The sequence below is a fragment of the Quercus robur genome, chromosome 7, assembly GCF_932294415.1.
Source record: "Quercus robur chromosome 7, dhQueRobu3.1, whole genome shotgun sequence".
In the NCBI taxonomy this organism is placed as follows: Eukaryota; Viridiplantae; Streptophyta; class Magnoliopsida; order Fagales; family Fagaceae; genus Quercus; species Quercus robur.
This window is the reverse complement of record NC_065540.1, coordinates 15,718,035-15,742,224: the sequence shown is the minus strand read 5'-3', so window position 1 is coordinate 15,742,224 and position 24,190 is coordinate 15,718,035. Positions and strand designations below refer to the sequence as shown.

Below are 24,190 nucleotides of genomic sequence, written 5' to 3'. Positions count from 1 at the left end.
TTAGAATGCACATATTCTTTTTTTTTTTCTTTTTTCTTTTTTCTTTTTTCTTTTTTCTGATATACAATATACTTTATAAGAGAATCCAACAATATCACTAACCATAATGATATTGGCATGTTTGTATTGATTTGTTCAAAAAGTTTCATAACAATTGGTTGAATGGGGATACTTGGATGATAGGTTTAATAGGCTTGAAATACAAATCATAAATCCAAAGTTCCGAAATTCCATCCACCATATTATTGGTCTATGGAATTTCCGAGGTATATTATGGGTAGGGAGTTTTTTTTTTTTTTTTTTTGAGAAACAGGGTAGGGAGTTGAAAGACTAGAATTCCAGAACGCTACTTTTTTATATAATAAATAAATAAATAAATAAACATATACCCAAAAAAAAAAAAAAATAGAACAAGAGCAAAGGGGGTTAAAAACTAGCCCATCATTCATAGCCTATAGCCCATCCAAATCCGAAAGCTAGTGGTGCTATTGTGCTATTACCAAATGTCAACTATCAAATGCCGTTCGCTTCAAGTTTGCCTTGTTGTCCCTGTATGGGGGCATACCTTTTAAGTTTGGAGCTGTGTACATCATTTCCACGCTGTCCAGGGTTACACTTACACCTGGGTCCCATAACCACATTCTATGGTCGTATCTCATTGTAAAGCCCAGAACAAACAAGCCTCCATTATCTTCCAACCCACGTTTAGACAGACAAATGAGAAGCCTCTAAGTCTCTTCCAACCCCAGAAAGAAGAATATTAGCTGTACTGTTATTAGTGTGGTGTGGATAACAACGACACCACACTCATCATTCACATGGAGCAATACTTTTAGTTGCCAAAAATGCTCACTAATAAATAGTCACTATTAAGCTAGGCTCCACCGCTTAAGTTAAATCTTCGGTTGAGATTGTACAAAATTCTCTTTTTCATATAGTAGGATGTGACATTATAACTACCATAAATCTTCGGATTTTACTTGGATCTTTTTTTTATTTAAGATCCAACAATGATTATTTGCATGTCTTTAGATTCGAACAATTCACCGAGAGATGTTTGTAAAGGTTCTCTCAATAATGAGTCAATGTTTAACTAATTTGTTGGATTGGCATTCCATTGCTTCCCATGTTCCCATTAATACCAGCTAAAAGTTTCAAGTTTCAACTCTATAAATGCATTCAGAAGTTGGGTTATCGCTTGTAATAGTGTCTACGTCTAACCAAGGCTCAAATTCACAATGGTCAGGAGTTTTAATTGTTTTATAATTTGCTAAGTTAAATATTGTTAAGAGTCTTTAAATTCAACTGGTTGACACCTCCTACTCCTTCTCTCAAATTGATTGAGGGGATGTGATCTAAGGGTGCAATTACCTAAATACCAAAATATGTAGTGGCTCTTATCTTGTTATATTTAGTATAAAGATGATTGTAAAATAAATGAAAATGTGATAGGCGAGGTTACTTTCTCTAACCAGTACTATTTAGGTTAAGGTGATCGATCATCAAGTTTTGAGTTCTTATCAAAATTGGCCTTAGATAGGTTGGCTTGTTACATTCGGTGTTTGGTCATACAGTGCCTTGTTTGGCAACACTAGAGCCTTATGTATAGAAGGGTGTCACGAAATGGCCTGAACACTACGGTCGCATACCAAATCAAGCTAGTTCCTACACCGACCCATCCACTTTGAACCTACAAAAGTCTCCTCTAATTACAATAACAATAATTTTGTTAGATTAAATTTACTATTTCTTAAAAGTTTAAACTTTAGAAGAAGAAAAAAAATGCAATAATGTGGTGGAAAACTTTCTGTGAATTGCATGCTATATTTATTTGTTTATTTATTTTTCTGTTAGAATAAAGATAACATTTTTAGCAAAAAAAAAGAATAAAGATAACATAAATACTGAGACTATTTGAATTGTTTTTGATCCAGGAGTTATGCTAGGACAATCGAATTTGGCGTAATTTTATGCCACAACTCGCGACGTAGCGAGTTATGATTTGTAAAGATATGTTAATGGGCCATACGAAGACACATTTTTATAAATCACAACTCATCATATGACGAGTTGTGGTACAAAATTATGTTCAATTTGATAGTCTCAACGTTACTTTTTGATCCAGAGAACCATATTCTTCAGAGTGGGCCCTCTGTTTCTTTCTTTCCTTCCTTCTTAGCTTCTTGATCCGGAATAATTACGTGGGGTTAGCTAATTACTTTTTTTTTTTTTTGAGGATAATTACTTTAGTACTTTATTTGATGCTTTTAGCCATTATTAAATTATTATAAGAAATCAATGCACACCGGTAACTGTAAGGCTTAGGTGGCTTGGGCTTGGGGTATGGTGGATTCAATAAAATGAAAAGAGAAATCCATTTTATCTTTCTATTCTTTCATAATTATGAGTTTTAAATTAGATGTCAATAATAAATGTATTGTTCTTGTGAAAGGGGAATGAACCAAGGGCAATTTTTTTGTTTTTTATTTTTTATTTTTTATAATTCGATAATTGAGAAATGTGAATATAAATCTTAGATGTTTCTAAAAATATAAAAAGGTTCTAACCATTTGAACAGTTGAACTACAAAACTATTCTTTCTCAAAAAAACTATAAAATTACTGACAAATTATGGACAATTTTAATAAACTATGGCTCATTGACTGATATCTTCAATCAAATAAACTAATTAATTATCATTATTTCTTTCTAAGATAAAAAAAAATGTAATTAACATTATCTTGTATTAGAGAATCAAAAATAAGAAATATTTTTAAAATAGGAAATAATATACATGAAGTATTAAATTTTCCAATTGCATCAAATCTAAAATAATGCATCTGATTTCTGACTTCACCCACCCCTCGGCTTTGGAGGAAGAAGAAGAAGAAACTTCTTTGGATCCACAATCTCGATAATTGCATGATTCACTACCTGCAAGTAGTTTTTTTTTTTTTTTTTTTTTCTCCTAGGAAATTGGTCGATATTCTTTCTTCTTCTTTTTTTCATTTTGGAGAAGAGAGCCGATTTAATTTTTATTTTTTGGCTGAGTTAAATAAATTAATAAATAATAACCCATTAATGATTAACATGTTCCCACGTGCTTCATAATGTTATATATCCATTTACTTGTATATGTGAACTGGCTGGGAAGCATGTGCCCATGATTGGGTCTAGTACTCTATCCATTAATAAGTTATGGTCAATGTATATGGAGATTGGAGAAGCCGTGAATCATAGTTGATGGCTATGGCTTATGATGATTGAGGGACTAACGAACCAATGGTACAAAACTAGAAATGAAAACAAACCGTTCGAGGCTTGAAATATGTTTATCCTTCTTTTTTGTTTACTTCTTGTATCTATATCAAATTTACAACTTAATTCATGATCTCTTTGAATAGGGGGGAAATGTAACGTAGAATTCGAATGTACAAATATTTCAGACAAATCTATATGGAACCCACTTAAAATGGATCGAATCTAATTGTAAAGTTTCAACTGAATTATTGCTATATAGGTAGTGTTAATGTATATTATATTATATTATGGGCTTTAGGCCCAATTACCTTACTTGTACAACACTTTACTTGTACCGCACACTTACGCCTCCTATATAAGGCTCTGATGTATATTCTCTTATTATGAAATACAATACAATCTTCCAGTATTTCTAACATGGTATCAGAGCCACTGCTCTGACCTTTTCTTAGCAGTCTTGTCTTCATTAGTGTGGCTTTCTTTTTAACAACGCTTCCGCCATCACACTGCCGCCGCAGCTTCTCGCCGTTGAACTTCCGACGTCATCCAGCCGTCGTCCTTGGGTTCCGGACCTGCAGCCGCCGTCGTTAAGGAGTTTCACACTGAACAGACCACTGCTCCGCTGCAATTATTGCTCCGATTACGATTTTGAAGGTACCACTGAGATCGTCCAGCGCCGATCTACACACTCGTGGAAGCCTCGTCGCCATCGGAGACTGCACGCGCCCCCACGCGCCTCTCAAAGTTGCTGTTCCGCCGATCACGCGCCACCACGCGCCAGCAGCTTCTTTTCACGCGCCGTCACGCGCCTCCACGCGCCGCCACGCGCTCCACGCGCCTCAACAGTCTCGCTGACGTCATCGCTGACGTCAGCCCTAACAGCTTGCTGACGTCACTGCTTGCGTCATTCGCTGACGTCACTGCTTGCGTCATTCGCTGACGTCACCTTCTGAATCTGGATTTGACCGTTGACTTCAGGCTGACCGTTGACTTTGACTGGTCGTTGACCGTTGATCGTTGACCGTTGACTTTTCCAGGGTTGACTTTTTCAGTCCAGGTTCTCCTTACCCAGTTTTTCGCGTAGATTTCATTTTTGCTGTCTGTTTTTGCATATTGTGTCTCTAAATGGATAAAAAGGATAATTTTGTTCCTCGCCCCATCAATACTGTATTGGAGGGGAATAAAAATTACTTATCTTGGTCTCAAGCTATGCGCAATTTTCTTAAGGGACGCATGCTCTGGCATTATTGTACTGGTGCAATGACTATTCCTGTCAAGGGAGCAAGTGAAGAAGATGCTGTTTTTCTTAGTCGCATGATTGAATGGGATAGTCATAACCACATGATCCTCACATGGATTCGAAACACTTCCATTCCCTCTATTTCCAATCTGTTGGGCAGCTTTGATGATGCAAAATATGCATGGGATATGTTGGCCAGAAGGTACTCCACTACTCATGGATCCATGAAATATCAGTTAGTGGTTGAATTGCATCAACTCAGGCAAGAACCAGGGCAATCCATCAATGACTATTATGATCAGCTTCGATACATTTGGGACCAAATTGACCTTTCTGATCCAACTTGGGCATGCTCAAAGGATGCTCAGCAATATGCTTCCATCAGAGATGAATTTCGCCTCTATGAATTCCTGATGTCACTTCACAAGGACTTTGAGCCCATTCGAGGTCAGCTTCTAAATCGCAGTCCTGCTCCCTCTCTTGATACTGCTGTGAATGAGTTAGTTAGAGAAGAAGCTCGTCTTGCAACCCTTCAAGCCCAGAATAAGCTCAATGTTTTGGCTATTACTCCATCTACTCCACTCATAGAGCAACCTCAGCAATCAAGTGATTCGTCTGGCTCTCACAATCGTCGCAAGCAGTCCAACAAAAAAGTCTGCAACTATTGCAAGCGTTCTGGCCACACCATTGAGACTTGTTTCCGTCGCAACAAATCTACTGCTGCTGTTGCTAATACTGAGCCTACTCCGCCAATGGCTTCCACCTCAGCTGAGTCCCAGTCTTCTGGATCCACTATCAACCTCTCCCCCACTGAACTACAGGAAATCATAACTCAGGCTGTTCGTATGGCTGGTAATGCATCTCTTTCCACTGCCCTATCTGTTCTACCCGGTAAGTCTCAAACTTGGCTTTTTGATTCTGCCTGCTGCAATCACATGACACCTCACTCATCCTTATTCTCCAAACTTGACCCTGCACCACATCCTCTAAATATTCATATAGCTGATGGTTCCACCATGCATGGAAATAGTTTAGGTTTTGTTTCAACCTCTAACCTTTCTGTTCCTGGAGTCTTCCATGTACCTGACCTATCCTATAATTTGTGCTCTGTGGGACAATTAGCTGAATTAGGTTATCGCCTTATTTTTTACTATTCTGGGTGTATTGTGCAGGATCCGAGGACGGGACAAGAGCTTGGGACCGGCCCTAGAGTTGGGCGTATGTTTCCCGTGGACAATCTTCATCTTCCACCTGTTGCTCCTGTTTCTGTTGCTGCTGCAGCTGCTGCAGTTTCTTCCTTACCATCTCTTGCACTTTGGCATTCTCGTCTTGGTCATGCATCATCTTCTCGGGTACAACAGTTAGCTTCTAGGGGTCTGTTGGGTTCTGTGTCCAAAGACAATTTTGATTGTACTTCATGTCAGTTAGGAAAACAACCAGCTTTGCCTTTTAATAACAGTGAATCCATTTCTAATAGTATTTTTGAGTTAATTCATTCTGATGTTTGGGGACCTTCTTCTGTTGCTAGTATTGGTGGATCTCGATATTTTGTTGTCTTTATTGATGATTATTCTCGTTATAGTTGGATATTTCCTATGAAATCTCGTTCTGAAATTTTACCAATATACAGCAACTTTGCCAAAATGGTTGAAACCCAATTCTCCAAACGTATCAAAACTTTTCGTTCTGATAATGCTCTTGAATATACTCAATATGCTTTTCAAGCTTTGTTACATTCCTATGGCACTGTGCATCATCTAACTTGTCCAGGTACCTCTCAGCAAAATGGTCGAGCCGAAAGAAAACTTCGTCATATTCTTGACACTGTTCGTGCTCTTCTTCTTTCTGCCAAAGTTCCTGCCCCATTTTGGGGTGAAGCTGCTCTTAATGCTGTTCATGCGATTAATCGCATTCCAAGTGCTGTCATCCATAATCAGACTCCGTATGAGCGTCTCTTTGGGTCACCTCCTGATTATCATCACCTTCGATCCTTTGGATCTGCTTGTTTCGTTCTTCTTCAGCCTCATGAGCACAACAAACTTGAGCCTCGATCTAGACTTTGTTGTTTCCTTGGTTATGGCGAAACTCAAAAGGGGTATAGGTGTTATGATCCTGTCTCTCATCGTCTTCGTGTTTCTCGTAATGTTGTCTTTTGGGAACACCGATTGTTTGTTGGGCTCTCTCACTTTCGTTCTTCCTTGACTAACTCCTCTGTTTTAGAAATCTTTCCAGACGAGTCTCTTGTTCCTTCTACAAATACTTTTGATCCTTCTTTGGACTTCTCTCCAGATATTTTTGATGCTTCTCCTAGACAGGTTGAAGATGAACAGGTTGATGACGAGCTACCCCACCTTGAGCCTGGGTCCCCTGCTCCTGCTCCGCCTGAAGATCCTCCACAAGACATTCCACATCGCCACTCAACCCGGGTAAGATCCATTCCTACACATTTACTTGACTATCATTGTTACACTGCCCTTGCTACACTTCACGAGCCTCAAACCTATCGTGAGGCCTCCACTGACCCTTTATGGCAGATTGCAATGAAAGAGGAACTTGATGCATTAACCAAAAACCATACCTGGGATCTGGTTACTCTCCCTCCTGGACAGTCTGTGGTTGGTTGTAAGTGGATCTATAAGATCAAGACTCGCTCTGATGGGTCCATTGAGCGCTACAAGGCTCGTCTTGTTGCAAAAGGTTTTACACAGGAGTATGGGATTGATTATGAAGAGACTTTTGCTCCAGTTGCTCGTATCTCATCTGTTCGTGCCCTCTTAGCTGTTGCTGCTGCTAGTAAATGGGATCTTTTTCAGATGGATGTTAAAAATGCTTTCCTTAATGGGGATTTGAGTGAAGCAGTCTATATGCAACCTCCTCCTGGTCTCTCTGTTGACTCAAACAAGGTTTGTCATCTTCGACGTGCACTTTATGGTCTTAAACAAGCTCCACGAGCTTGGTTTGCCAAGTTCAGGTCCACTATCTTTCGCTTGGGTTACACTGCCAGTCCGTATGATTCTGCCTTATTTCTTCGTCGTACTGATAAAGGCACCATTTTGCTTCTTCTATATGTGGATGATATGATCATAACTGGTGATGACCTCAGTGGCATTCAAGACCTCAAGGATTTTCTCAGTCAGCAATTTGAGATGAAAGATCTTGGACATCTCAGTTATTTCTTGGGTCTTGAAATTACTCATTCCACAGATGGTCTTTATATTACTCAAGCCAAGTATGCTTCTGACCTTTTATCTCGAGCTGGACTCACTGACAGCAAGACTGTTGACACTCCGGTTGAACTTAATGCGCATTTGACACCCTCGGGGGGGAAACCATTGTCTAATCCTTCTCTTTACAGACGATTGGTTGGCAGCCTAGTTTATCTCACAGTTACTCGTCCAGACATCTCCTATGCTGTTCATCAGGTGAGCCAGTATCTGTCTGCTCCACGATCTACTCACTATGCTGCTGTTCTGCGCATTCTTCGATATCTGAAGGGCACTCTCTTCCATGGCCTTTTTTACTCAGCTCAGTCTCCTCTTGTACTTCGTGCATTTTCTGATGCTGATTGGGCAGGGGATCCCACTGATCGCAGGTCCACTACAGGTTATTGCTTTCTCCTTGGTTCTTCTTTGATTTCTTGGCGAAGTAAGAAACAAACTTTTGTGGCCCGCTCTAGTACTGAAGCAGAATATCGTGCCCTTGCTGATACCACATCTGAGCTCCTTTGGCTACGATGGCTTCTTAAGGATTTGGGTGTGTCCACCTCCTCTGCTACTCCTCTTTATTGTGACAACCAGAGTGCCATTCATATTGCTCACAATGATGTCTTTCATGAACGGACTAAACACATCGAGATTGATTGTCATTTTATCCGTTATCATCTTGTCCATGGTGCTCTTAAGCTCTTCTCCGTCTCCTCCAAAGATCAACTTGCAGATATCTTCACCAAGTCACTTCCTAAGAGACGCACTCGTGATTTAGTTGACAACCTCAAGTTGGTCTCACATCCACCTTGAGTTTGAGGGGGGCTGTTAATGTATATTATATTATATTATGGGCTTTAGGCCCAATTACCTTACTTGTACAACACTTTACTTGTACCGCACACTTACGCCTCCTATATAAGGCTCTGATGTATATTCTCTTATTATGAAATACAATACAATCTTCCAGTATTTCTAACAGGTAGTTTTCCTTCGAATCAATTCAGATGAATGATCTCCAATCTATAGGTGGTTGTTTGCATCATAACGAACACAGTTAAAGGAATTTTTCTCTAAACTAATTTGTTGGTGAACTATATCCTAATTCTGTAAGGAAAAAAACTGTATATTAGAGGTGTCATTTTCCACTGATTTTATACACAAATCCTAAAAAAGTAAGTAGAGTTCACGCTAAATTGAAGGTGTTCCCAATTAGATTGAGCATCAACTCACCAATCGACCCAATCATGACTACAAGTTTGAAAATCTCTAATTGATGTTGATTGAAAAATAACGAGCTATGGACCAAACTTGTAACTTGCGAGGCAATGATCAAACCAATCATTTGTACTAGTTCATCTCGTTGTTGATGCCCATTTTTTTACAAAAAGGGTCCAACAGCAGAAAAAGCCCAACAATATGAAGAATGTGGAAAAAGAAAGCAGTAAAGGAAAGACCATTGGGCCAGAATGGCAAGAATAATGGTCCAGATGCCCACAAAATAATAAGTGGCCCCATAGAAAACAAATAGGTCGAGGAAGCCCCAAAGAATGAAGCAATAAGCCCATGGAAATCATAAGAAATGGAAAGAAAGCAAAAACAGGCCGGAAGAGCCCAAAGAAATGAATTAGTAAATGGGATTGGTTCGAAGGCCAATAAACCCAAAGGCAAAGGATGTGATAACTGGGCCAGGGAAGCCCAAAGGATTTAGTAAAAGCTCATGGAAATGTAAGAGATAGGGAAGAATGAAATGAGCTAAGGATGCCTAAAGAATGAAATGGGTCAAGAATGCCCAAAGAATGAAGTGGTCCAGGGAAACCCGAGATGTTGAATGAACTGGCCCAGCAAGAATGTTGGGCAGTAAAAACTAAAAGAAGGAATTATATGAGAAATTGGCATGGCAAGCGCTTCAGCCCGCAATCCTAGAAGTAATAACAAGACAAACAATGGTAAAATGATGTCATAGTAGGAACAATGCAGTAGCATGGCAGAAGCACCAACCAGCCCACGGACAAAGGATGAAAAGGGAGATGGGCTGAATTAAAGAAAAGAAAGCCCATGCTTAAGCAATGCCCAGCCTGAGGAAGAAATTGGATGCAGAGAATGAAGAACCAAAAACTCATTCAGGCCACAAGAGTTAAACAAGCACCAGAGTGTACAGCAGAGTCAAACAAACCTGGAGGTAATGGCAAATGCGTGAGAGCCAGAAAAGCACTGGACTCATATGGAAGTGGAGCACGCACACAAGACTCAGGCACCACCTATTTGTACCCTACCAATACAGGGGAGGTGGGTTACAGGTCAAAGGTAAAAGAGGATGTGGTCTAGTAGTGGGGAGAGGGGAGAGCCTATTTTGGGGTTCCCGCTCAAGCTTTTTTGGGGAAAATGTCCTATTAAGATGAAATCTCACCCAAAAGATGTAAACATGAGTTGGAATCACTGGGTGCATGCTATAGAGGTTGGTAAGGGAGAAGTCCAGCCCTTATCCGAATGGGAGTGTCAAGGGAAGTAAAAAACAAAACAAAACCACTTTTTTTCTAGAAGGAGGTGTGGCACGGCCAACACAGTGTAGTGGTGGTGGCTGGGCAGCCGGCAGACTAGTGGGCAGTCCTAGAAGGACACCCACAACAGGCCAAAAACTATTAAGGGGTAAAAATGGTAAATCCTATCACGGCAGGCAGTATAAAAGGCCATAAACGTGCACAGTAAATAACAACAACAACAACGGGAGAGGAAAGAAGGAGAAGGAAAATAAATAAAACAGAGAAAAACGAGTAAGAAAAAGAAAGAAAAACAGAAAACCAAGAGTAAGGAGGGAAAGTATGAGTGATAGGAATAAAAGCATGCACCAATAGGCTACCTACTTCTCTCCCTCTCAACAGCTCACTCTCTAACAAGTCAAGAATCTAAGATTAAGCCACTTAGGTCCATTTTACAAAGTGAGTAACTTTTATAGCAGGACTCCCCTTTAAGGCTACCCACATTGGAGATTGGTTCCCTTTTTTGGACTTGAATCTGCTGAAGACTCAAGTCCATTCCTTTAGTAGACTAACCTTCGTTTCTTTTGCCATGGTTGATTAAGGACTAACGTGACTTTTTGCTATTAGTCTATTCTTGCTGTAATCACGTTGTAATACTTTTCCTTTGTGGAATTATTCATGTATTATTGTTGTTAGAAGAAAATATTTTAGTTAAACTGTTTTAGTTATCAAATTGTTTTAGTTATCCTACTGTATTGTGTTTTTCCTACTATAACATTTTGTAACAGTATTTTCTACTGAGCACATGACACGCTTAAGACTCCTGCTAGGGCATGTCGACACAAGAAGGGCCCAATTTGCGCACAAGCTGGCCTAAGGTGTGTTTCAATTAAGCCAGTCCCGACTCTCTTACCCCAAAATCATAAGGCTGTAGTACAACAGGAGCAATCCAGCCCAAGACACGAAAAGGCCCATCACACTCGTCAAGTGATGAAATCAGGGTTGATGATCTAATGTAGGATTCTAAATAAGGAGATCAAGTCTGTCTCCATCAAACTTGATAGAGATGAGATGGATGAAATTGGAAGAGAATGAGATTGACAATGGGTAAGTGGTAATGGGTTTGGCTTGGGTCCAGTGTCTTGTGCACTTGACCTAAGAGGATGCTGTCATATGTCAAAAAATTGCTACATGATAGCATCTAATCGGGTCTAGTGTACAGGATGCATTGAATCTAAGCCTCTCTTGGATTTAATAGTCATGTTTTAAGAATTTCCAATAAATAAGTTTTAAAAAATCTAATCTAATCTAATTGCATGCTACGTGAATTGATGGGTGAGTTTTACATAGTGTTTTAAATAGAAAATTATTCATTACTCTTGAAATGTAGCATCCCCCACAATGGTGCTCAATTTTATGAGGTTTTTACATGCATGAAGGGCTTATGAGAAGTGTTGACTACTTGGCCGTTAGCATCCTAAGGTCATAATCACCCAAGATAAATGTCAGCCAATTTTGATGATAATGATTGTGTAGGAGGACAGGCAAAAAGGGAAAAGAAGTGACTATGATAATTGAGGATATTGGTGGATTATCAATTATCTCAATTATCATGATGTGCTCCAATTGTATAATAATAATAATAATATATCTTTACCATCATACATTCTTGGTGCGATGGTAACTCCACAAGTATAAGTATTTGTAAAGTGTGGGGGGTAAGGGCCGGGGTTCAAGTCTCCAAGAAAGAGTTTCATACACATATACACTTAGATTATGTTAGAATAGGATCCTATCTTGTATAAAAAAATAATAATAATAATAATAATATACCTCTAAATAAATGGCAATGGAAACAATGAGAACTTGATGGGCGGCGTGTAAAAAGGGACTGGTCTATATTGCCGTTGAATACGGTTGTAGTTTGCGGATGTGGACCTTCTTTGCTGCGTGCCCAAAAGTCGTTGCTAAAACGGTGCGCTGGGACCATGCCTTTATCAATTTTTGGTGGACCAAGCTGGTTTTCTTTCTTTCTTCTATCATTGGCATCAAAAATTTCATTAAAATTAATCTATGGCATTTAAAAAGTTTTCGTCCTCAACTAAAACAATGCATTCTTCCTCAAAAAAAAAAAAAAAAAAAAAAAAAAAAAAAAAAAAACTAAAACGATGCATTATTTAGTTAATGAGCCTTAAAAAAGAATTAGTATTAGTTTTAGGAGAATTGATGATAAAGGTAATTCTACATGTCATAAAATAGTCTGAGTTTATTTTTGCTTATATTGATAAGATTTTGGAATAGTATAAAATATTTAATAGATTAAAAACCTTTATTATGTTTTTTTCAAATAAATAATTTGAGTAAATTATGTTTACACTAAAAAAATCAACTAGTATCTTAATTGTAAAGAATAATTATTATATAGTGAACTTCATAGATTTAAATCTATAGTATTTCTAAATTAAAAAATGGAAAAAAAAAATCAAGCTAAAGCAACAAATGGGTAATCTTGATAAATGACCAATTGATAAGGACACACTTGTTGCCTAATGGCCATTGTGATCACAAATTAAAGTATTAAACGCCCTATTATCTATTGACTTTGGATTTTTTAAAAGAGAATCATCAGCTATCCATTTGACAATAATATATGTTTGTCTTATCTTATTTTATAATTTGATGATTGAGAGTGAGGGGTTTTAAACTTCAAATGTCTCAATTTTATAATTGTATTCTAACGAAATTAATGACGAGGTATAGTGTTGCCTCAACTATAGTAAATCCCATTAATTGTATTACTTTATTAAAAATGAAGTCGTACTATATACATTGAGTACTGTAATTGGACTTTGCAATATTAAGTTAAGATTAAGATAATCCAAAGGTGACGAAATGATAATGTATTTGAATATTGAAGCATTAAAAGCATGAAATTTAATTCCAAAAAAAAAAAAAGCATGAAATTATGGTGTCTAAATTCTAAACAAATACCCATCTTTCTTAGTCAGCAACAGCTGTGACAAAGTGCCAAACCAAACAATGCATGTGACGTGTGTCACCATCCTTAATGCTCTGTGTTTCCATCTGTAGCAAGCAATACGCCAATACCTGATTGACTGCTTTCACAACTCACAAGAGTTGGATCGATTGTCCAAAATACCTGCCGTTTTGGCTTTTCTCCAAAGGGCACCGTGGGTATTTCGTGTGCCAAAAGTAAATAACGGCTACTTCGGCGTGTGGTGCGCCCATCGAATCCGTGTCTGTCTGTGGCTGTGCCATGCGAGCATTTCCCAAAAAGCTCGTGCTTTGACCGACTGATCCGGTGACATTTTCCCATGAAACTTTTCTTTTTTTGGAGAAAATATGTTGTTATAAGAAGAAAAAAAAAAAACAAAACAAAACAAAACTTATTATGTTTTTTATTGATGTATATCCTTAAGGTTATATATTAGTAGATTATTTTAGAAAATTTTATATAAAAAATTTACCATTTTTTTTACCATTTTTTAATTTCCTATAAAATATTTTTAAAAATGAATGATTCATTAACCAGACGTCTAGACCCATGCTACAATAACAAAAAACTTATTATGTTTTTTTTTATAAATTATAAATCGCTATTTTTTTTCTAAAATTTAATTTAGTCATCTAACGCTACGATTTTGTTTAATGTAGTACCCCACTAGTTCCCATCAAAATTTAGCCAATTAAAACTCCCAAAATAATGTAATTTTATATTGAACACTGAAATTTAAAATTCACACACATATACATTTAGATTGAGTTAGATTAGAATTTCTATTTGAATGAGTGAAAGTGAAGTTAGAGTACTGAATTAATTTTTATACAAAGTTAAAGAATGTAATTTGCAATTTAAACTCTCTTTTTTTTAACAAAATAAAAAGGTTGAACTAATGTAAAAACTAAACAACTATGCAAACAAAAACAAAAACAAAATTTTTTGGGAAGAACATTCTATAACGAATCACACAAACATCTTCTAAGTTCTAACTAGTAATGGACTAATAACATCTTCTAAGTTCTAACTAGTAATAGACTAATAGTTAAAAGTGGTACTAATACTTTCCATTTGTGTCTACATGACATAAAATAGTTTTTTAGTTAGATAAAGCTCAAATGTTAACTCAGGGGGTTGGCCAAGTTGGTTGGGCTCTTGGTCTCAAAGTGCTTGTACTGGGCTCGACTAGGTGTGCTCCCTAGTTCTAGTCTTGCTACTTGCACTTTGAAAAGAATTTCATGGGCTAGTGCTTTACCCCTTTGTGGGTCCACCCGGCACAAATAGTGATTAGTCTCTGACTGAAAACCTTGAGGAAACACTGTGAAAAATCAAAAAAAAAAAAAAAAAAAAAAAAGCTAAAATGTTAATCCACAAGATCTTGCTAGGAACTTCTTTTTCCAATTCTCTTTCTTTTCTTTTCTTTTTTCTTTTTTTCATTTTTTTTTTTTCTCTCTTTATTGGACCTTCTTATTACTTAGGCCCGCAACTTGCACTTTTAATTTTTTTTATATGAATCAAACAATAATTTGATTCTTTGAAGGGCTGTGACAACAAAGAATATATATAAAAGACAGTATAATGATTATATGCCACATGTCACGTATTAAATAAGATGAACTCGTCATTTGAAAAAAAATATATATTGAAATGTGAAGTTTTAGCAAAATAATTTTAAACTAATCCAATATGAAAAAGGGCATGTTATTGCTTAGGTTCTAGATTTAAAATATTAATAAATGGATCTGTAAGGACCTGATTTGAATCCCTAGCCCAAAGGGTGGATGGATTTGGGCGCAGCAAGTCCAAAACAATGAATTTATAGAAAGTGGGTTGAAAAACCAGATTAAAATGACTTGGACAACAGATAAAATTGACTCAAAATGACAAGAACAAGAAAATAGATAGATTTCAACTAAAGAAGATTATCCTCAGCACTTTCCAAGGAGACCAGCTCTTTTATATTTCTCTGAAGTTTTATTACAAGTTTGTTTTCTGATTGCTACAGTATTTCTCTTTAGATTTCTCGATCTCCTTCTCTCATTGCTCCTTCTCTTCTTTTATACTCTTTTCCCTTTTCATCTCTACCCTCCACGTGTAAGCCAGATGGTTGGTCTTCATCCTTGTCCCATCAACCCTTTCCTAATGTCTTTAGGTAATAGCTGAAAGGTTGAAAGTCATTGTTCAGGTATCACCTCCTCATTAATGCGACCGGAGAGTTAGCTGCAGAGCATTTAATGTAGTGATAGTAGCTTTCTCTTTAGATATTTTAGGACTCCCCTGTGTCCTTTATTTCTGCAATGCTTACAACAAAACTTCTTGAAACATTCCCTCCAGACGACAAACCACCTCTACGGACCTTGGCTTGGGTTAGTCGAGGTGGCATTCATCCTCGGCCTAACCTCCAAGGCTATTATGATCAAAATTAACTTCTTCATTTACTACCACGGGCTCCCTTGACAATGTTTGACGACCTCTTATCCTCGGCTTGGGCCTTCAGGCCCAATATATACGTAGGTAATGATCTCCTGGGCCCAAAACCCCTACAGGATCATTTTGTGAAAGTTTTAATACAATTTTTACAAAAAAAATTAAAAGGTAATAAAATAGATTTTTTTTTTTCATAAAAAGTTTTTAAAAATAGTTATTAAATTAATGCTCTTAAGGAATTTGTTAACTTTTCTCAATTACATAGATTTAGGATGGGAAAAAGAATAAATAAAGATCTACTCTGAAAAAAATATATATTGAAATGTGGAGTTTTAGCAAAAAAAAAATTAAACTAATCCAATATGAAAAAGGGCATGTTATTACTTAGGTTCTAGATTTAAAATATTAATAAATGGATCATTTTGAGAAAGTTTTAATACAATTTTTACAAAAAATTAAAAAAAAAAGTAATAAAATAGATTTTTTTTTTTCATAAAAAGTTTTTAAAAATAGTTATTAAACAATGCTCTTAAGGCATTTGTTAACTTTTCTCAATTACATAAATTTAGGGTGGGGAAAAAGAATAAATAAAGATCTACCCTTGCTTCTTATGCATGTTATAGTAAATATTTTAGAAAGCAACTGCAAAATAATGCAAATAATGACCATAATTCACATTTATGATTTATCTCTTTTATTGGTCTGTTTCATCCCCACTGTCAAGTACACCAGAAAAAGAGGGGTAGAATATTAATGTCAGTCGAGACTAATGTGATAAAAATAAAGAATATTTCATCCAAAAAAAAAAAAGAGAAAGACAATGACTTCTTTCTCTTTTTTTTTTTTTTTTGGTAAAAAAAGACAATGACTTCATTGAATATTATTTATGGCGTACTCGTGGAGTTTTAGGTATAGCCGGTCACCAACTTTGGTTCCGCAGTCCGCACTAATAAATAAAGGGTATTTATGCAGTGTACTATAGAGAATAGGCTTCCTTTTCTTTTCTTTTTTTTGATGAGGAGAGTAGGCTTCTTTGCTCTAGAACTTATTGTGATTGTGATTGGTAGCCGATTTTAGTAATGTATTGCAACAATTATCCAAACTGACAGTTAATCCTAAAGTTGTATTGTAGTTGGTAGCACATTTAAGTAATGTATTGCAACAATTATCCAAAATCCGGACTTCTTTTTTATTGTAAAAATGTCCAAACAAATTGTTAATAATAAAATGGTCATTAAATCTACCAATTGGACACTAAACATAATGTGTGTGACGGGTGGTTAAAAAAAAAAAAATCGTTTCATCATCTATATAAGTCATCCACAATAGCAAAGCTCGTTTAAAGATGAATTTCATAAGGAAAAGAGGAAGAAGTAGCTAACACCGAAGAGCAAGGTTGTCTAAAGGAGATAGGTCATCTACACCACAAGAAGGTCTAAATGATCTGCAAACACTTGGTAAATTTTAAAGTATTTTCTACAAACCCAGAACAATTGGACTACGATCCACTATTTCGTGGGATAGATTCTCTGAAATTCACTCCACTTTCCCTACTAAGCCTACACATCTCCCATGATATTAGTAGAGCCTAACAATAGGACTCACTCTAAAACTCTTTATAAAAGGGACCAAGCCTCACCAAACTAAAGTACATTCTACTATTCATCTACTCACTATACTTGAGTTCTAAAAAGAAATTTGACTTAATCGTCGGAGGGCAGTGGCGGAGCCAGGAATTTATGTTAGGGGGGGCAAGATTAAAAGACAAAATTAGAAATAAAAAATTAATCTAAAAAAATTAATCAATATTAATAACAAAATAAGTAAACAACTATATGATAATGTAATTGTCATATAGAATCTAACATAATATGTAAACTTTAATTTATTTTTTCACACCTAACTTATTTTACTCAATTGTCCGCAACGATTTTTTATATTTTGAAACCGCTGCATGATTTCTTCACACTTAATAGTTTTTAATATATCTTTCTCAATATATGTGATTAAGCAATCATTTATCCATTGATCTCCTATTTGATTGCGTAATCGATTTTTAATTATGTTCATTGCTGAAAAAGCTTTTTCAACAATAGTTGTTGGCTTGTTGCAACTAGTAAGATCAATACCAAAGTCACTAATAAGTAAACCAATGAATATGAAACATTCTTTTTCATTTCTACCATCTTTTCAACAAACTGTCCAATTCCTCTAAATGCTGAAAACTCTTCAGTAAACTGCATGTCGTGGATGTATGTCTCAAGTTGGTTATCCAAGAAAGAAACTTGAGACATAAAAAAATTCTAGGCGGCTTGGTCTAGTCCATCAAATTTACTAAGTGGGACCCATTAATATTTTATATATAGAGAATTGTACTAGGAGTAGAAGTCTACTACTGCTGGGAAAGCTAGAAAGAAAGAAAGAGAATGGAAGAGTTTTTTTTTTTTTTTTTTTATTTAAGGAAGTTGTCTTTGCTTTCTACTTTTGTCGTTTGTTTGTAGCATGGACATGAGAACGCCGTGTTGTAACCGTTGAACCAGTTTTCTACTTTCACTTCGCTTTTTCAAGTGTGTTGGGAATGGGTGGCTTTTTTTGGGGGGGGGGGGGGGGCCGGGGGGCAAAACATTTGAAATTTCAGGGGGGGCAAGTGCCCCCCCTCGCCCCCCCCTCCCTCCGCCCCTGTCGGAGGGTCCTTGGCCAGTTCACCCCGATTACCTTTGATAGGTTTTTTCTTTCTTTTCAAATCATTCATCTGCCATTGAAGCTCGGAGCATTCAGCCTACTGATTTCACACATCATCAATGTGCTTTTTAACTTTGTCTTGTGAATATCATTTTTTTTTTTTTTTTTTATAAAAGTTTATCATAAGTGCCTTTGTAGTAATGTCACTTAAATACAATACTCTTGGTAATGCTGTAATACATTTAAGTATATTGCTAAAAGAAAAATATTACTTGTCGAAGTACGGATCTTGGAGACCCAACACGTCCTAGTTCGCTCGTTGATTAGATCCACAAGATAGTTAACCCCTTCGACCAACCTAAAGGAAAGTGTCATTGGTGCCTATTGCCATAAGCTTGACCACACATCCTGGTTTGGCCACCCTCCACGAATTACATATAGTATCCGATCAATATTGATGGTCAACTTGGTTAGAGTCCTACAAAGTTTGAGCTTGGCGGTGCCCTAGCAGCTATAGGTAGGGCAATCACTAATAAATTCTTTTTATTTTTATTTTTTTTGTCTAAATTGCAAACTACACCACTAAAGTTTGGAGGTGTTTGAATTTTATACTTTGAAGTTTCAGAATTTAGATTTTACCCCCTGAAGTTTGGGGGTGTTTGAATTTTACAGTTTAAACCCTAAAGTTTCAGAATTTGGACTTTACCCTTTAAAGTTTGGGAGTATTTTGATTATACACTCCTAAATTCTGAAACTTCAGGGTGTAAAATCCAAATATTCCCAAATTTTAAGGAGTAAAATCAACACCTCTAAACTTAAGGGGTAAAATCTAAATTCTAAAATGTCGGGGGTGTAAAATCCAATTACCCCTAAACTTCGGTTGATAAAATCCAAATTCTGAAACTTTAGAGTATAAAATCCAAATATCCCCAAACTTCAAGGGGTAAAATCCAAATTCTAAAATAAATGTTACTTGATAGGAGCTGCCTCTTTGCTGAGGACAACAACCCATCCTCACATTCTCTCAACCAACTTAAGGGACAACAACATGCCAATCGTATTCCTAAATTTGGGGAAGGTTCCTAATCCTATCAACTTAGTTTCGTAAATACCCTCTAATTTACATATAGATGTATGCACAAAAACACTATTAAAACTCTGTTATCCCTATTAGTAGATCTATAGAGTAATGAATAGGTTTCATTCTCCTTCCATAACAACTGCTTGATTTAGTGCATTGTGACCACCAAGTATGACTCCAATCAAAGTCATTGCTACAATTCCATAACATCTAAAACCAACCCCCCCCCCCCCTCCCTTGATTCAATTTGTACAAAAACATTACAAACTAATATATTACCAATCACAAAAATATAATTTAAGTCATATTGTTGAAATTATTAATAATGCTCACTTGAACGTCATAATTTAAGTCATTTATAAGACATGTTTTCTTTGGACTTGGCTAGAGCACTGAACTTGTTAAGATTGCCACACATCTACTTTTGACAACATGTCACAATTGTAACGGGTTTTGTCCAAGTTTTGCCCTTTTTCTTCCTCATGGTTTTATAAACCGAACTGGGGGCAAAACCGTTTTTGCCTCCAATTCTCAGCTTAACCCTTTTTTTGACCAGTTTTCACTGATTTTCAATGGTTTTAGGATATTTTTATCTTACCAAACTAGTGCACGATTCTCAATTGAATCGGCTAGTCCGATTTTTAAAACCATGTTCTTCCCAATTGAATTTCTATTTTGTTGGGTAAAAGTTAATAATTTTCATTCATTACAATTTGAAATTACTACATTTTCCAAACACCAAAAAAAAAAAAAAAAATCCTAGGGATGTGATGAGTATTGCCGTTTTTCTTCCTCATGGTTTTATAAACCGGACTGGGGGCAAAACTGTTTTTGCCTCCAATTCTCAGCTTAACCCTAGTTTTGACCAGTTTTCACTGATTTTCAATGGTTTTAGGGTATTTTTACTGGACCAAACTAGTGCACGGTTCTCAATTGAACCAGATGAACCGGTTGGTCCGGTTTTTAAAACCATGTTCTTCCCAATTGAATTTCCATTTTGTTGGGTAAAAGTTAATAATTTTCATTCATTATAATTTGAAATTACTACATTTTCCAAACAAACAAAAAAAAAAAAAAATCCTAGGGATGTGATGAGTATTATGCGTTTGTAGGTAAAATAATTTTTCATCAATACTAAGTTAAAATCCATATATATATATATATATATATTTTATATTATCAGTACTAAATTCAGTCCCAAATTTGTGGGCATATCTAAACCCTTTTTTTTTTTTTTGTGATGTATAGAAAAAGAATACTTCATTTTTAAATGTTTCATTTATCCAAACTTTTATTCTTTCCTCAACTATTTACTATATTTTTTAAGAGAAAATTCCGATTTATTGATGGGAGTTATCTACTTATCTTCAATCCTAAATTTAGCCACCTACAACACATCCATAATAATAGTTAAAAAAAAGCTTAAATTCAGGATTTAACAATTACCTTTAAAACCAAGAAACTCTACGTAACATTTTTTATGGAATAACATTTTTTATGGAAGTAAAAATGGATGTGAGTTTTTTTTAGAACAATGGACATGGCTGTGTTATGTGTTTATGATAGTCTTCAAATGTAATCACTTAGTACAGATCCATAACAAAACAAGGTACAAAATTTTAATAGTTTTTATTTATTTTGTTGCGGTAAAAGGCTCAATTTTTTTTTTTTTTTTTTTGTGTTAGGTTTTTTATTACTGTATTATTTATTTTTGTTGAAGGAAAGGCTCCAAGATCCACGTTTCTTTATTTTTTTAGTGTTGTTTTTTTAAAAAAATTTATTTAGAAATGCTACGTCCACAACATTTTTACAACAAATCATAGATAGTTAGTTGTTATTGGTTCAAATTTGAACCTAACACTAAGATTACTTTTTTGTCCCAACAATAATAACCAGTAACAACCTATCACTTAGAATTTTTTGTAAAAATATTGTGGACATATTATTTCTCTTTTATTTATGGTAGTTATATATTTTTGTTTAATCCTAAAATGTAGTTTTTTAATATTCAAATGTAATCAGTTGTAAAAGGAAAAAAAATAAATAAATTAAAGCATTTTTTAAGAGTAAAGCATGGGAAGTGAAATTTAAATATAATCTGTTGTAAAAGAAAAAAAAAAGTAATTGAAAGAGTTGAAAACGTTATTGGCATATTAAAAGCACTTTTTTAGAAGTAAAACATGGAAAATAAAATTCAACTAGCAGTTTTTTTTTTTTTTTTTTCGTATTTATCCTGCTAGTTGAAAATTTTGTAAGAAAATAAATTGATGATATTTTAAATATTAAAATTGAAGATTCCAAAAAAAAAAAAAAAAAAAACCTCTTAAACAATAGTATCGACAGAATATATGCCCCAGTCCCCACGCTGAACGCAAGTCACGGTCCTGAGGAGGCAACGTCCAACTAACCATCAGGCTCAAGTGGCATTTGCATGATGGCAATCTTAATATTTATGAAATAAATTAATCCACCTTTATATATATATATATATATATTCCCTTTCTACACAACTCTATCCGCTCCTTCCTTTTCTCACTTGATGCGTGTGGTAACCGGGTAATCCGGTCACTCCCCCCCGCGCTCGTCTTTATTGTTTATCGCTTATGACTTTCCTATTCATTTCCCACTTTCAATAAAACTCCCCCAAAAAAAAAAAAAAACTCAGTCTCTGCAAAGCTTCCAGACAGACATGGCCTCACCCCCATAATCGGAACTTTCGCCTCCAAAATATAAACCATGCATTCCCGTTTTACCCTTCGTTTTCCTCTCTATTTCCCAATCTGCACTCTCCTATCTTCTCGCACAACATCCTTAATCGGAGCTAACCACACTTCCGCTCGTTTCTGCTCTCGCTAGCAACAACAATAACAACCCCTTTTTTTTCTCTCTCTAACAATCTAATTTTTCATTCACAAAAAAAGTGTGCATATTTCTAACCATGGACTCGACCTCATCCAAGCCGAGCTTCCTGAGAAACATTCTTGTACGCTTACTCTTATTCGGACTTTTCATCATAGCCGTCCGATTCACCTACGTCGTAACCGTCACAGGCGAATCATGCACTGTTGGTGACTTCTGTTTCTTCTCGTTACCTGAATCTTTCAATTTCGTCATCACAACGAGTACGAGTCCAGAAGCTTCCTCGGCTATTTCAGTCAAACCATCCAACGGTGGTGTTCACGACCTCTACACCAGCAAAGATTGGATCAAGGCCGTCCATTTCTACTCCTCGATTTTCCAAGATCTTATCGCCCACGGTTACCTCTCACCGGACTCGAAGTCGTTAACCGTAGAGACCCGAACCGGACAGGAAGTCTACGCTTTGAGACAAATCGGAGTCGAGGACTCGATCGGTATTTTTAAAAAAGCCTCGGGTCCTTTGGTAATTAAAGCGCCACAGAACCGAATCCCGTTCGACAACAACACGTTTGACTTCGTTTTCATCGGCGAGGGAAAACTCGACAACGCGTCTCGGCCGTTGGATCTGTCTTCCGAGATCGTACGGACAGTGAAGCCCGGAGGCTACGTGGTGGCCCACATAGTCCCCACAAAAGATACGTATAGTTTCAATTCTTTCCTTGAGCTTTTCAATTCTTGCAAATTGATCAAATCTCATCAAATCGAAGGTTTGGATTCAAAGTCTTCGATGCCTTTTATACACGAAGTCGTTTTGAGAAAAGAGGTTGAGAATGTTGTTAAATTTAAGAAAACTAGGGGCAATTCGGTAAATAAGTGTTTTGTTCCTGGGCATAAACTGGAATTGGTTAAGAAAGCAGAGCCGTTGATTTCGACGGAGCCGATGAAACCATGGATTACGTTGAAGAGGAACATACAGAACATAAAGTATTTAACATCAATGGCTGATATTAGGTTTAAGAATAGGTATGTGTATGTTGATGTTGGGGCTAGGAGTTATGGTTCTAGTATAGGAAGTTGGTTTAAGAAGCAATACCCTAAACAAAACAAGACATTTGATGTGTATGCAATTGAAGCCGATAAGGCGTTTCACGAAGAGTATAGGTTGAAGAAGAAAAAGGTTACATTGTTGCCATATGCGGCGTGGGTGAGGAATGAGAGTTTGATGTTTGAAATTAATCGAGACCCGGGTAAGGAAGTCGAGGAGGATGATAAGGCGAAACGGGGAATGGGGAGAATTCAACCCGCGAAGAATTCAGGTGGTGGTGGTGGTGGTAGTAAGAGGGAGGTGAATGAGATTCAGGGGTTTGATTTTGCAGAGTGGTTGAAGAGCACAGTGACGGAGAGGGATTTTGTGGTGATGAAAATGGATGTGGAAGGGACGGAATTCGATTTGATTCCAAGGTTGTTTGAGACCGGGGCGATATGTTTGATTGATGAGATATTTCTCGAGTGTCATTACAATAGGTGGCAAAGGTGTTGCCCCGGTGAGAGGAGTGCAAAGTATGAGAAAAGTTATGGACAATGCTTGGACTTGTTTAGGTCTCTCAGGGAAAGTGGGGTTCTTGTTCATCAATGGTGGTAACAAATCAGACAGATGATATCTTCTTGAAACTTTTTTTTTCTTTTTTGAAATTTTTTGTTATTTTACAGTTACAAATGTTGTTAGTTCTTGTAATTTTGTTGGGCAATTGTATTCTGAGATTTTACTTTTGATGCAAGGGATTGGAGCTGAAAATGAAATTTCATTTGTTACAATGTCTTTCATCGGTCTCTCAATAAATCACTATTTAGGATTAGCTACCGTTTAAGTAAAGTTTAGTTTATCAACAAAAAACAGAAAAAGAAAAAAAAGTAAAGCTTAAATGTTTTCTTGTTTTA

General features: G+C 36.3%; 1 protein-coding gene across 1 annotated transcript; it reads left to right on the top strand.

Annotated features, from left to right (window-relative positions):
* Positions 1 to 21,945: 21,945 nt before the first annotated feature.
* On the top strand, positions 21,946 to 24,071 carry LOC126692483 (uncharacterized). The gene has a single exon (XM_050388104.1). It carries the CDS (start codon positions 22,332 to 22,334, stop codon positions 23,892 to 23,894), a length of 1,563 nt encoding a protein of 520 aa, XP_050244061.1. The 5' UTR covers positions 21,946 to 22,331; the 3' UTR covers positions 23,895 to 24,071.
* The last annotated feature ends 119 nt before the right edge of the window (positions 24,072 to 24,190 follow it).